Raw genomic sequence first — 14,994 nt, forward strand, 5'->3', positions numbered from 1 at the left:
AATGGCACTTATATAAAAAATGAATTATTGGTCTACAGGGAAACCTTTATAGATCATATGACCAATGAGGATGGAGGAGGACCGGAGTCACATGACTGAGAGGATACTAAACCTCACCCTGGAGATCATCTACCTGCTGACTGGAGAGGTGAGGAGGATTCTGGGAGGTCACATGACATCACTCTTATCTCTATTAATAAAACACAGACCTGACTGGAGAGGTGAGGAGGATTCTGGGAGGTCACATGACATCACTCTTATCTCTATTAAAAAAACACAGACCTGACCGGAGAGGTGAGGAAGATTCTGGGAGGTCACATGACATCACTCTTATCTCTATTAATAATACAGACCTGACCGGAGAGGTGAGGAGGATCCTGGGAGGTCACATGACATCACTCTTATCTCTATTAATAAAACACAGACCTGACCGGAGAGGTGAGGAGGATTCTGGGATTCTAACATGATATTCCTATTGGTTCTCCAATACAGAGATTTCCTCTTGTGAAGTCAGGTGATCATATGACCATCACAGTGCCTCCATGTGACTCCCTAAAACCTGAGAGACACAACATGGAGAAGATTCTAGAAGTCAACAAGAAGATGATGGAGCTGCTGACTGGAGAGGTGAGGAGGATTCTGGGAATTCTGGGACATTATCCAGTAACAGACAAGGGGTGTGTCTGGATGGTGACTGTATCATTGTGTGTGTCAGGTTCCTATAAGGTGTCAGGATGTCACTGTCCATATCTCCATGAAGGAGTGGGAGTATTTAGAAGGACACAAGGATCTCTACAAGGACGTCATGATGGAGAATCAGCCGCCCCTCACATCACCGGGTAAGAGGAGACTTTATTGTAAAGGAGAGAGCAGTACGGAGGCTCCGCCTAGATCCCCCATCATCTGATAAACACATAGAAACAATGTATTCAGTCAGTGTGTGTGTTTCCTACAGATGGATCCAGTAATGGGAACCCACCAGAGAGATGTCCCCGTCCTCTGTATTCCCGGGATTCCACACAGGAAGGTCACACCATCCCCCACCATCATCAGGTAGATGAGGAACAATTATTGGTGGTTATGATTTATACACAAACATGTTTGTCACAATAAATGTTTTTTTTTAATATATTAAGAGTGGAAACCTCGGGGATGATAATATTGTTGTTAAGGAAGAGTATATAGAGGAGGATGCGGAGTATGGAGTGATGGAGGAGTATTCAGAAGGACACAAGGATGTCACAATGGAGCCACCTAATAGCAGAAACCCACCAGAGAGATGTCCCCGTCCTCTGTATTTCCAGGATTCCACACAAGAAGATCTCAAATATGGAAAACCTGATCAGGTAGATGAGGAACAATCACTGATAGTATCATTAGGATCTGTTCATTAGGATCTGTACATTATCTGCATTGTTACCATTGATGTCATTTGTATTCTATATTCAGAGTGGAAACCTGAGAGATCCTAAAGTTGAGATAAAAGAGGAGGATGAGGAGTATGGAGTGATGGAGGAGTTTTTAGGACGACACAAGGATATGATGGAGCCACCTAATACCAGAAACCCACCAGAGAGATGTCCCCGTCCTCTGTATTCCCGGGATTCCACACAGGAAGGTCACACCATCCCTCACCATCATCAGGTAGGTGGAGTTGAGGGTCGGGAACATAAAGTGATTGAACACTCTGACATGTGGAGATGATGTGATCTCACATCATAAATACTTCTATGTTACAGATGTTATTTTCTGCCATTCTGTTGGTTTAGGGTGAAGATCTGATGAACATGAAAGTTGAGGATGAAGAAGAAGAGACGTATGTGAGGGATGATCAGCAATATACGGAGGAGGCTGGATTGATGAGGACATTCAAAGAGGAGGACACTCCTACAGAGATCAGCACAGGTGAGCTATAGTATTATTGTGACGGGAGGGCCTGTGGAACCCAGAATTCCTTGGAAAGTATGGGATACCCTTGTTTCAGCTCCCCACGCACCTCTTATGTCTAAGTTCCCCCTGTGTCTATAAGAGGCACAGAGTGAGCAAGAAAATAATAGACATTAGGAATGTGGCTTGGTTTACTTAAAATGGAACCCTGTATATCCCGTATTAGACTGACTGATTCATACTGTTAGGAGGTGCTGATGTCAACTCCAGCCTCCTGTCTGTCAGTTGTCTGTTATAATGTAAATGAGTCTAGTGTGGCTTCTCTTTCACCCATTGTTGGTGGTGCTAATTGACCCTTCGATTGTATGAAGGAGTTCTGTGTTGATATGTACGATAATGTGTATTGTAGTTTAGGAGACAGACAGGCTAGGAACTCAAAGGCCAGCGTAGGCTGTCTAAAGGGATTAGTTAAAGAGCTCATGTTAATTTAGGTTTCTGGTCATAGGTGTTTTCCAGAGTAATATGAGCAGGTATGCACCTCTCTTTTATCCCGACTTGACTACGCAAACTCTTACTACTTAGGACTACCTAAATACCAGATTTTGCGCCTACAAGTCATCCAGAACACGGCAGCAAGTCTGGTAACTAGGGGTGCAATGGCTCCTCATTGATCCGTATGGATCAGCACCTTCGGGTCGGGACACACGGCGATCCGCGGGGCCTCCCGGTCCATAGGAAAGGCCGCGACTTCGGCCTATCTCCCGAAGCGGCGATCATCTTGGTCCACCGGGCGCGGTGAATGCAGGCTGCTCCACGGAAGTTTGCGGGCACTTGAGCTCAAAGTGACTGACTCCTAACAGCCCAGCGATGTGCTCTATGCTGCACCTTGAGGGATCCACATGAGGAGCCGCTGCCGCACCGGACGTCTTGCTGCTGCCAGAGAAGAGAGAGGAGGCGATCGGGGGGGGGGGGGGGGGAGGATCTGTATGGACTGAGCACGTAGGGGGGATTTTCACTAGACACGCAACACTCAGCCCGCCGATCAATGACACTGCTAAGGGATCTGATGATTTGCACAGTTCCGGTCACAGGTGGGAACTGGTGACACCACTTTCCTACATGGGGCTGCGACTTCCACTTGGCTGCACATATAAGTATTGCGGGATGCAGTTATTTCAACACAAAACAGAGCTTATACGCTTAAATACAGTATTTGTAAATCCGACGGACTGTTTAAATGTGAAAATCAGAGGTGTTATGTCACATTAGCAACCATGTGTTCGGGAATGGAATGCCCTAAACGACTTTAGTCCCTTTCATACTCGGGGTGTCGTTACAATATTCTTCTATTATCTCTGCTCTTGTCACGTACCTGGTTGAAAGCCAAAGTGCTGAGAGAGCTTCTCTTGCGGCTGAGTGCGGGGCACCTCTGAAGGTGGTGATAGGAAATGCTATGCCCGAAGAAGCAGTGGTTGCCAGCTGCAACAGGATGAAGTGATGAGATGTCTGCTGAATAGCAGCTGGAGGAGCAGGATGCACTGCTGGGCAGGAGTCCCTCAGATGTACCAGATGAGACTTGGCAGAAGGGAGAGCCAGAAGCAAGGTCAGGAGCCAGGCCACACGAATTAGCCAGGGGTAAGGCAGCAAGCAGGGTCAGGAGTAAGCCGGGGTCCTACACTGGAAATTAAACAGCAGTGAAGTCCAAAGTGCAAGCTAAAGGATCAGCAGGCAGAAGCGGAGTCAATGGAGCTGGCCGAGGTTCGAAGCCAGGAATGGAGACAAGGAAGGTCAAAGGCAAGCCGGGTGGGTAACAGGAAATCCAATAATATCAGGACCTCAGAAACACATTGGGGTGCTGAAGATCATCCAGCAACTTGTGACTCAGCCTACCAGCTTTAAAAGGGGTACCGGATCTGTCGTGCCATGCTTACTAAAGATTCAGGCGGCACAAAATCTCTGGAAGAGCTCAGAAATGAGACCATTTTTTATGGTACTCTTGTTGAGTTCTCTGTAGTCCACAAAGGGGCCCGGGAGTATGGTCTTTTTTTTTTTTAATTTGCACAAAGAAGTTTCCGGCACCAGCTGGGGAAGATGGACAAATGATTCCCTTTTTCAAGGTTCTCGTCAATGTATGGATGTAAAGCCTCAAGCTCAGTCTCTGAAAGCGGGAATATTCGTCCAAAAGTTATCTCCGCACCAGGCACAATATCAGCACAACATCGGGATTCTTCTACTCCAGCAGATGATGCGCCCAAGACTGAGGTTGGTCAGACAGGGAGATGACGAACCCAATTTTAACCGTCTCTAAAGAAAAAGTTCTTGGCTGAAGGGCCAGGTACAGCAAGCAGGCATTCTTGAATTCTCTGAGATTTCTTCGGTCAGCGTTCTGGAGAGGGTACTCTTGGTTCAGAGGGTGGAACCATATTAAATTAGCTGTATCCATAAGGACTTTAAAAACAATTTTTAAAGTACGTACATATAATAAAGTCCTTATGGCTACAGCTAATTTCAGGTGGTTCCCAACATGTTTCGCCCTCAACCCGGGCTTCTTCAGGGGTTGCTGTCCACTTAAAAACAAAAGCCTTTTAATAGAAATGTATACACTAGTATCAATATAAAGCACTAGTGTATGTATTTCTATTAGAGGGCTTTCAGCTAATTTGATGTGGTTCCCAACATGTTTTGCCCTCAACCCGGGCATGACCCTCTCCTATCTATTGATGATGTTAGGTAACCAGACTTTGTCCTGTATGGCCCCTGTAGCCAGGTTTAGACTAAATATGAAATCTACATTGTCCCCATTGGTTCCTGCTCTTCTGACAAGGCTGTGTAAATATGTTGAAGTGATCTGGGAGGAGGACCAAAGGTTCTTTGATGGGGGGAAGAGTGCCAGCTGGTTGGGACCTCCACAGAGAACATCTCCTCACTCATATCTACCTGATCCAGATGGAATCTTCATGGAAGTGAACTAACCCTCTCATATCTATTGATGATGTTTTTCTATTTTTCCAGGACACGCCATGGAGAAACCCTCAAAGGATCGTCTCACTTTATCTCCAGGTTGTAAAACGGAAGATGAGGACATCACAGGAGATCACATGGAGGAATCTGGGAACGGTTTTTCACCCAAGTCCCGCCCTTCTGAACATCAGACATTGCAGACGGGTGAGAAGGTATACGCCTGCTCCGAGTGCGGGAAGTGTTTTCCACGACGATATGACTGTTTTGTTTTACATCAAAGATCTCACACGGGGGAGAAGCCATTTCCCTGCCCCGAGTGTGGAAAATGTTTTACGATAAAATCAAACCTTGCAAAACATCAAAGAATTCACACGGGTGAGAAGCCATTTCCCTGCCCTGAGTGCGGGAGATGCTTTTCACAGAAGGCCCATGTTGAATCGCATCTGTTTTTTCACACGGGGGAAAAGCCGTTTTCCTGTCCACAGTGTGGAAAATGTTTTACAAAAAAATCAGTCCTTGTAAGACATCAAAGAACTCACACAGGCGACAAGGCTTATTCCTGCCCTGAGTGCGGGAAATGTTTTTCACACAAAAATTCCCTTGTTACACATCAAAGATCTCACACGGGGGAGAAGCCGTTTTCTTGCCCCGAGTGCGGGAAGTGTTTTTTTTTAATGTCCCATCTTAACAAACATCTGGAATCTCACACAGGAGGTGACAAAGTGCATTCCTGTCCTGAGTGTGGGAAATGTTTTCGAGAAAAAAACGACCTTGCAAGACATCAAAGAACTCACACGGGTGAGAAGGCATATTCCTGCACTGAGTGCGGGAAATGTTTTTCAAATAAATCCCATCTTAACGCGCATCTGAGGACTCACACGGGTGAAAAGCCGTATTGCTGTCCTGAGTGTGGAAAATGTTTTACACAAAGATCAGGCCTTCTAACCCATCGGACAACTCACACCGGAGAGAGGCCGTATTCCTGCCCTGATTGCGGGAAATGTTTTTCACAGAATGCCCATCTTACGATACATCGGAGAATTCACACGGGGGAGAAGCCGTATTCCTGCCCCGAGTGTGGAAAATGTTATCCACAGAGATCAGACCTTAATAAACATCAGAGATCTCACACAGGTGAGAGGCCGTATCCGTGCCCCGAGTGCGGGAAAACGTATCCACAGAAATCGGACCTTGTTAAACATCAGAGATCTCACACGGGGGCGAAGCCGTATTCTTGCCCTAAGTGCGGGAAAACATTTTCACGCAAGTTTGATTTTACCAAACACTGTAGGTCTCACACAGATGAGTAGATCCGTAGCTTCTTGGTGTCGAAAATGTCCTTCATCCAAGTCCAACCTTACTGAACGTCGCATATGCTACACACGGGACGAGAAGCCGTATTTCTGCCCTGAGTGCGGGAAATGGTTTTTCACATTTGTTCTATCTGCTCAAAACATCGGAGAACCCACAAAACCCTTGAGGTGTATTAGCGTCTTAGTCTAGAAAATGGCCTTCATGAAAGTCCAATCTTGCTGAACATCAGATATGCTCCACACGGGGAGAAGCCATATTCCTGCCCTAAATGCGGGAAATGGTTTTTCACAGAAGTCTTATTTTCTCAAACATCTGAGAACCCACACTACCCTCGAGGTGTATTAGTTTCCTGAGTGCGGGAAATGTCTTCTATATGGATCATATTTTGCCGTACATCAGAGATCTCACACTGGGAAGAAGCTCACCTTGATATACACCTCAGAAAACACGTGGCTGAGCGCTCCTCTGATCTTTTATCATGAAAGAAACACTTCAGTAGGATTATTTTTTCTCTTTTTTTGTCTGGATTACTCTTGGAGGAAGGAAAATTGTTGCTTGGTGTGTCCCTCTAGCAGTGTAGTCTGATCTCCCCTGTTCTTCAGAAGCTTCATAGGAAGACATTGTGGTGAGAGACTCTAGCCAGTTCCTACCCAGCCCATAGCGGATAGACGGGCCGGCGGTGTTTTTTTTTTTCAATATGCGTTATCGAATGTGTGGCCGTGCAGTGGCACGATCTGCCACCGGACGTGACCGATCAGAGTACCGGCTCTCTGCCGTTACCATGTGACCAATCACAAGCAGGTCACATGACAGCTGTACCCAATGGATGGCTTCCTTTCATTCCATCCATTAGATAGAACCGTGTTGCTAGCTGTGATCGGTCAGTGTGATCACATGGTACAGACAGGGCCAATCACAGCTCATCTGTACCATGTGATTTACTGTATCTCTGGCCAATCATAGCTGATCACAACAAAAAAATAGACTGAATGAATTTCTCAGTCACACAAAATGCTTGCTTATAGCAATGTAATGCAAACAAAATGCATTAAAAAAAAAAGTAAATTTTGATCACTTACCTAAAGTAGTACAATGTTACTATGGTAACATTGTAATGCTCTGTTCACAGTGTGTTAAAAAAATTAAAGTTGTAAATAAAAAAAAATCCTGATTACTTTCCCAGAGTAGTACAATGTTACACGGTAACACTGTATTGCCCTGGTCACAGTGTGTTTAAAAAAAAAAAGTGTAAAAAAAAATCGAATAAAAAAAAAAAAATCCTGATTACTGTGTGTTAAAAAAATTGTGAAAAAAAAAAAAAAGGCCGGATCACTTCCTCAGAGTATTAGTGTTACTACAATAACATTATATTGCTCTGGTCACAGTGTGTTTAAAAAAAAAAAAAAAAAATAGAAAAAAAGTAATAATAAAAAAAAAAAAAAAATACTGATCACTTCCTCAGAGTAGTACAATGTTACTAAGATAGCACTGTATTGCCCTGGTCACAGTGTGTTAAAAAATAAATAAATAAAATCTTTATTACTTCCTCAGAGTACTACACTGTCACTATGGTAACATTGTAATGCTCTGGTCACAGTGTGTTGTTTAAAAATAAATGTAAAAAAAAATGTAAATAAAAGAAAAATGCTTATTACTTCCCCAGAGTAGTGCAATGTTACACTGTATTGCCCTGGTCACAGTGTGTTAAAAAAATTGTCAAAAATAAGAAAAATTTATAAAAACAAAAAATAAATACTGATCACTTCCCCAGATTAGTACAAATTTACTATGGTAAATGCTCGTGTCACTGTGTTAAAAAAAAATGTAATAAAAACAAATAAAAATATGGATCACTTCCCCAGAGTATTGGTGTTACTATGATAACATTATGAATTATAATACATACTTTTTTCTATTTAAACAATTAAAAAATAAATAAAAATACTGATCACTTCCCCAGAGTAGTACAATGTTAACACTATTGCCCTGGTCACAGTGCGTTTTAAAAATTAAAAAACAAACAAAAAAAAAAAACATTTATAATGATAAAAAAAAAATACTGATCTTTTCTATGGTAACATTGTAATTCTCTGGTCACTGTGAGTTAAATAAAAATGTAATAATAAAAACAAAAAAGCCTGATCACTTCCTCAGAGTATTATGCGGCGTACACACCATCACTTTATGTGATGAAAAAAAATGACGTTTTTAAAAACGTCACTTTAATTGACTGTGTGTGGGGGAAAACGTCGTTTTATGTCTTGTAAAAAACGACCAAAAAAAATTGAAGCATGCTTCAATTTTATGTGTCGTTTTTCAAAAGTGCACTTTTTACTTCACAGAAATTGACCGTGTGTAGCAAAAAACGTCGTTTTCTAAGACGTTTTTTCATCCACGCATGCCCAGAAGCTACTTATGAAGCGAGCTTCAATGGTAAAACGTGGTGGAACGTAACCTCACTTTGCAAGATCATTGTGAGAAAACGATGGTGTGTAGGCAACTTCGTCTTTGAAAATTGAAGTTTCAAAAACGTAATTTTTTACTTCACAGAAAGTGTCGTTTTTTTTCATCACATAAAGTGATGGTGTGTACGCGGCATTAGTGTTACTATGGTGACATTGTAATGCTCTGGTCACAGTGTGTTAAAAAATAAAAATCGTAAAAAAAATATATAAAATAGGGCAATCAAATTTTGAAAATTATTTGTAAAATGTTATAACGGAAACAAAGAAACAATTTTTTTTTTTTTTTTTTCTTTTTCATTTACTTTTCAAAAAATAAAAAACCCAGTGGTGATTATATGATTATATACCACCAAATGAAAGCTCAGTTTGTGTGAACACAGTGGCAAATATACAATAAATACAGTGTTGCATGACTTTGGCCTGGGCAGGAAGAGGGTAAAAGTGCCCGACATTGACATGGATGAAAGAGAAAGGGAGATCAGACTACATTACAAGACTGCCAATTTCTGTGTAGTAGTCATCAGCCTGCACAGGCAGCTTCATTTGCTTGGAGAGCGCCACCTGCTGGCTGAAGGTGGAAAATATGACATTTCTAAATGTAACATTTCATGTTTACCTGAAATAAAATGCAAATTTAATCTTGTGTCTTAGTAGTTTTGTTTTACCGGCTTGTAGTTGTTGGAACAGCCGACTCCTCCCCCTTCTCATAAATCTCAGGACGTCTGTAGGAGACTCCAATGATAAGTCCATCAGTTCATAGACCCGTCTATCATTCCTCCCGTAATTCCTCCTTTCGCACCATCACCAACCACATCACCATCCCCATCACCTCCTCCAACCACATCACCATCACCACCTCCAACCACATCACCACCACCTCCAACCACATCACCACCACCTCCTCCAACCACATCACCATCACCACCTCCAACCACATCACCATCACCACCTCCATCCACATCACCACCACCTCCTCCAACCACATCACCACCTCCAACCACATCACCACCTCTATCCACATCACCATCACCACCTCCAACAACATCACCATCACCACCTCCATCCACATCACCATCACCACCTCCATCCACATCACCACCTCCAACCACATCACCACCATCACCACCTCCATCCACATCACCACCTACATCACCATCACCACCTCCAACCACATCAACATCACCACCTCCATCCACATCAACATCACCACCTCCATCCACATCACCATCACCACCTCCAACCACATCACCATCACCACCTCCAACCACATCACCACCTCCAACCACATCACCATCTCCATCCACATCACCACCTCCAACCACATCACCATCACCACCTCCATCCACATCACCATCACCACCTCCATCCACATCACCACCCCCAACCACATCACCACCTCCAACCACATCACCATCACCACCTCCATCCACATCACCATCACCACCTCCAACCACATCACCATCTCCATCCACATCACCACCACCACCTCCAACCACATCACCATCACCACCTCCATCCACATCCCCACCTCCAACCACATCACCATCACCACCTCCAACCACATCACCATCACCACCTCCATCCACATCACCATCACTACCTCCAACCACATCATCATCACCACCTCCATCCACATCACCATCACCTCCTCCAACCACATCACCACCTCCATCCACATCACCACCACCACCTCCAACCACATCACCATCACCACCTCCATCCACATCCCCACCTCCAACCACATCACCATCACCACCTCCATCCACATCATCATCACCACCTCCATCCACATCACCATCACCTCCTCCAACCACATCACCGTCACCACCTCCATCCACATCCCCACCTCCAACCACATCACCATCACCACCTCCATCCACATCATCATCACCACCTCCATTCACATCACCATCACCACCTCCATCCACATCACCATCACCACCTCCATCCACATCCCCACCTCCAACCACATCACCATCACCACCTCCATCCACATCATCATCACCACCTCCATCCACATCACCGTCACCACCTCCATCCACATCACCGTCACCACCTACATCCACATCATCATCACCACCTCCATCCACATCATCACCACCTCCATCCACATCATCATCACCACCTCCATCCACATCATCACCACCTCCAACCACATCACCACCTCCATCCACATCACCATCACCACCTCCAACCACATCACCACCTCCATCCACATCACCATCACCACCTCCATCCACATCACCATCACCACCTCCATCCACATCGCCACCCACATGTGATCACAGGGAAAAAAAATCTCTTTATCTTGGCAGTATTTCTCTTATAATGGAACTTTAGGCTGTGTTCACACTATCTTCGCATGTGGCTCACAGCAGGGGTCCGGTGCATCTCCATTCACCGTTTAAGGTCCGATTTTTTTTTTTTTTTGCCCATCTGAATGTGTATTGAAGCCTCATTGTGTGATGTTTTGGGTGGGGAGTTTCATTGTCCCTGTGATTAACTGTAACATGCTTGTATCTGCATAAAAACCTGAGAGTGTACCATTAAAGATTCATTCATTCATTTTGGAACCAGTAACAGAGCTGTGTGTCTCGTTATTCTGGGAAATGAAATGGGTCTTGTCAGCTGGATTGTCGGATAAGCTTGGGTTGGTGAAATGGAAATCGTAAACGGTGGTGACCGTTACAATTACTAAAACGGCGCGTGTCCCCCGATGTGTAATGCAGTCTGTTCGGCCGTCCATTGAAACAAAGCCCTACCTCCTCCTAATCCTTCTATGATAGAGGAACACTGATACGATGATGGGAAAGTGTATCAGTGTTCCGCCTATCACAGATGAGGAGGAGGCGGGGCTTTGTTACAATGGAACAGCTGGAGCAGAATCCAGATGCGGATTGCAGAGCCATGACAGGCTGGATGAGAAGATGCAGGGTCAGGCAAGCCAGGTCGGTAATGTTCAGGTAGATAAACAGATCAGCAGGCAGAAGAGGAGTCCAAAACAAGCCGGGGTCAGGGTATCAAGCAGACAGCGTTGGTGAGAACAAGCCGGATCAAGATCAGAGGTCAGTACAGGCAACGGGTCAGAACACACAGAAGCTGCAGATCAAACAGCAATGAGTCCATGCAGAAGCTCAGTTTAAATAGCCCGCCTGGAGTACGCACGTATGCCGATGTTCCAATGCGCAAGTGCGCCAATGTGCTACTGCGCATGCGCGTATGCCAATAACCTCTAATGTCGCGTACACACAATTGGAAATTCCGACAAGAAAAGTCCGAAGTGAGCTGTTGTTTGGAAATTCCGACCGTGTGTATGCTCCATCGGACTTTTGCTGTCCGGAATTTTCACCAGCAAAAGATTGAGAGCAGGCTCTCTATGTTTCCAACGGAAAAAGTTCCTATTGTCTGTATGCAATTCCGATGCGCAAAAAAAAATGCTTGCTCAGAATCAATTCGACGCATGATTGGAATCATTGAACCTAATTTTTCTCGGCTCGTTGTAGTGTTGTACGTCACTGCGTTATCTTGACGGCGGAATTTGGCGTGAGTGAGTGAGAAACTTATATAGCGCAACACATGCGAACTGAATCGCCTCTGGTGTGACCGTGTGTATGCAAGACAAGTTTGAGTCATGATTCCTTTTTTTTTATTTCTTTTTTTTATTCTTTTTTTTTTGTGTATTTTTTGTGCGTGTACTCGAGAGAGGAGCCGGACTGCAGGAGTTGGGAGTAGGCAGGCCTCCCCCAGAGGTAATCTGCCACCTTTCTCCATGCCCCAGGTGGCAATGGCGGTGTGTGAGGGGGTCCTCCCACACAGCCCGCCCTACCTGTTCCGCTTTGAAGTGAGTGAGAGGATCTAGCCCGCTCAACCAGCCCCGTTAGTCCTTCGCCTCTCTTTTTAGAGACCGCGTGGTCAAAGTGAGTGCATGTTAACCCAATTTTGAGTGCGCGTAAGTGTGGTGGTTTTTGTGGGAGGGAGGTGGGCGTAATAGGCACAGGCTTACCTCGCATAGCACACCCACCGGGAGCCGGGCTGAGTCATGATTCCGTCGTAAAAAAAATCCATGGTTTTCTTGTTGGATTTTCCGATCATGTGTATGCGGCATAAGTGTACTGTGGACCTGTCTTTCTTGACAAGTTATCTGTGTACAAGCCGACGGCTGTTCCGATCAGCAAATCCAACATGCGTGATGACATCACTGGTCCTGCCCTACGCATTTCATCAAAGGCTGATATCCTCCCCAGACATAACCTTCTGAGAGAAAGTGGAAAAAGGATAATCCCTGTTTTTGAAGTTCCAAGGGAACCAAATTCAAATCCTATGGATTTACAGGGGATGGAACAGGAGGCACCACATGGCAAACGTCTTGAACAAAGGTCTTGATCAAAGTATGGGAAGCCAGAGGTCACTGGAACCTTATCAGGTAGTAGTAAGAAGAGCCGCAAAACTGTAATGTCCCGTACACACGACCAGATTTTCCGACAGGAAAACTGCGAGGAGAGTTTTTGCCTGGGAAACCTGGCCGTGTGTATGCTCCTCAGTTTTTCCGACGGGAAAACTGCCAAACCTGCCGGCAAAAAAAAAAGGAGAACCAGCTCTCGTTTTTTCCCATCGGGATTCCGACTGAATTTTTTCTGCCGGAAATGCCGAGCATGTGTACGGGACATAATTCTTGAAGTGTTGTTTATTGGTACATCAGAGCGTTTTGGCAATAGCCTTATGCCACGTACACATGATCATTTTTCGGCATGAAAAAACGACGTTTTTAAAAAATTTCATTCAAATTGATCGTGTGTGGGCTTCACATCATTTTTCGGGTTCTGAAAAACGACCAATTTTTTTTCCGAACATGATGCATTTTTTAACGACGTTTTAAACAATGTCGTTTTTCGGGTTGTAAAAAATGATCGTGTGTGGGCTAAAATGACGTGCATGCTCAGAAGCAAGTTATGAGATGGGAGCGCTCGTTCTGGTAAAACTACCGTTCGTAATGGAGTAAGCACATTCATCACGCTGTAACAGAAAGAAAAGCGCGAATCGTCTTTTACTAACACTAAAGCAGCCCCAAGGGTGGCGCCCATCCGCATGGAACCTCCCCTTTATAGTGCCGTCGAACGTGTTGTACGTCACCGCGCTTTGCTAGATCATTTTTTAAATACGATCGTGTGTGGGCAACGTCGTTTTAATGATGAAGTTGGAAAAAACGTCGTTTTTTACAAGCCGAAAAATGATCATGTGTACGCGGCATTAGTCGTAGCTTGTTTATTTTCCAAACCTTATCAGATACACAGAAAGCTGATCCTTGATTGGCGCTAAGGGTTGAAGGATGGCCCAGACCCATTTCCAAAAAAGGTCAGAATTTGTCCCATAGAAATTTTGTTGGATAAAACTTCCTTGCCTCACACTGAGTAAAGTATGCCTTTCATAAGTGATGGTTGACATTGCGGAAAACTCGGCTACCTAGTTTTAGCATCGTGGGAATCCCTGATTCAGATGACTATCGTGTAACGGACCTATGAACTATTCTGCCTACAGAGGACTGCATGACTGGTTACTGAGCTCAAAGGGTTAATTGTAGAGGGACTTTTTCACTGCTAAATGCTAATTGACGCTCTGTTGTGTATTATCAGTTAACAGCCTCTTGCCAGGTGTATGCTAACGTGATGATCTGTGAGTGTATATTGTTCTAAAGGTTAATTGAATTCTATTGAGAAAGGAATGTGCCCGGCCAGGTCATGTTAAGTAGATATCGGTGCCGGAACGTCTAGAGACTGATTGATTCAAGGAGATCATTGTGTTTGAGTTCTGGTAATGAAGAAATGTTTATAATTAGCTCAAAGAAAGTGATCGAAGCTTCCCCACGGTGTGATGTGTGGGTGGGGACAGTTTGATTGTTCATGTGCCTTGAATACTGTATAAAATCTCAGAGTGAACCATTAAAAAATCAGTCCTGCTTGACTCTTCAAACGTAGCCCGTCTCGTTTCTTGAAAGGGCGTTCGATGGGATATACCGGCGGTACCTGCATATCGCAGCTTGCCAGGGAAAAGGACTTCTCCAACGGCTGATACCCTCTCACTAGCCCGGGTAGCAGTTACATATCGCTTACAACTTACACTTAGATAGCCATATCATTAAAGCCATCAACTGTAAATCAGGGTAGCAAACCCGTCCTTGAGACAAAAGATGCGGACAATCTGTGAGAGCTTATGGAGTGCCTAGCCAGGAGTTTGATCAGGTCAGACCATATGTGCATGGGTCTGTTCAAAGCTATTAGGAGATCTAGGGTTCCATCCATAGTCGCAGAGCAAATAAGGAAGGAGTTTTAGAGGAGGAAAAGCTTAACAACAGCAAACCGGCCCAGGTTTT

The 14,994-nt window shown here is 44.5% G+C and overlaps 2 protein-coding genes and 1 long non-coding RNA gene across 3 annotated transcripts; all 3 read left to right on the forward strand.

The window, feature by feature from the left end:
* Positions 1-1,014: 1,014 nt before the first annotated feature.
* Positions 1,015-1,489, forward strand: LOC120909663. Its single transcript, XR_005741323.1, has 3 exons — positions 1,015-1,053; positions 1,137-1,346; positions 1,450-1,489. It is a non-coding gene; the product is annotated as an uncharacterized LOC120909663 (long non-coding RNA).
* Positions 1,490-4,828: 3,339 nt separating this feature from the next.
* LOC120909621 (oocyte zinc finger protein XlCOF6.1-like) lies at positions 4,829-6,945 on the forward strand. The gene has a single exon (XM_040321376.1). It carries the CDS (start codon positions 4,908-4,910, stop codon positions 6,156-6,158), a length of 1,251 nt encoding a protein of 416 aa, XP_040177310.1. The 5' UTR covers positions 4,829-4,907; the 3' UTR covers positions 6,159-6,945.
* Positions 6,946-9,083: 2,138 nt separating this feature from the next.
* On the forward strand, positions 9,084-9,833 carry LOC120910616 (putative uncharacterized protein DDB_G0290521; the record flags this gene model as incomplete). The annotated part of the gene is made up of 2 exons (XM_040322370.1): positions 9,084-9,225; positions 9,373-9,833. Coding segments are annotated over exons 1-2 (603 nt in total), but the record flags the coding sequence as incomplete, so codon positions are not given.
* Between the last annotated feature and the right edge of the window lie 5,161 nt (positions 9,834-14,994).

This window comes from Rana temporaria, chromosome 8 (genome assembly GCF_905171775.1).
Source record: "Rana temporaria chromosome 8, aRanTem1.1, whole genome shotgun sequence".
Classification (NCBI taxonomy): Eukaryota; Metazoa; Chordata; class Amphibia; order Anura; family Ranidae; genus Rana; species Rana temporaria.

Excerpts from the sequence above, each read along its gene's own strand:
- LOC120909621 (XM_040321376.1), top strand. The coding sequence starts at position 4,908 with ATGGAGAAACCCTCAAAGGATCGTCTCACTTTATCTCCAGGTTGTAAA.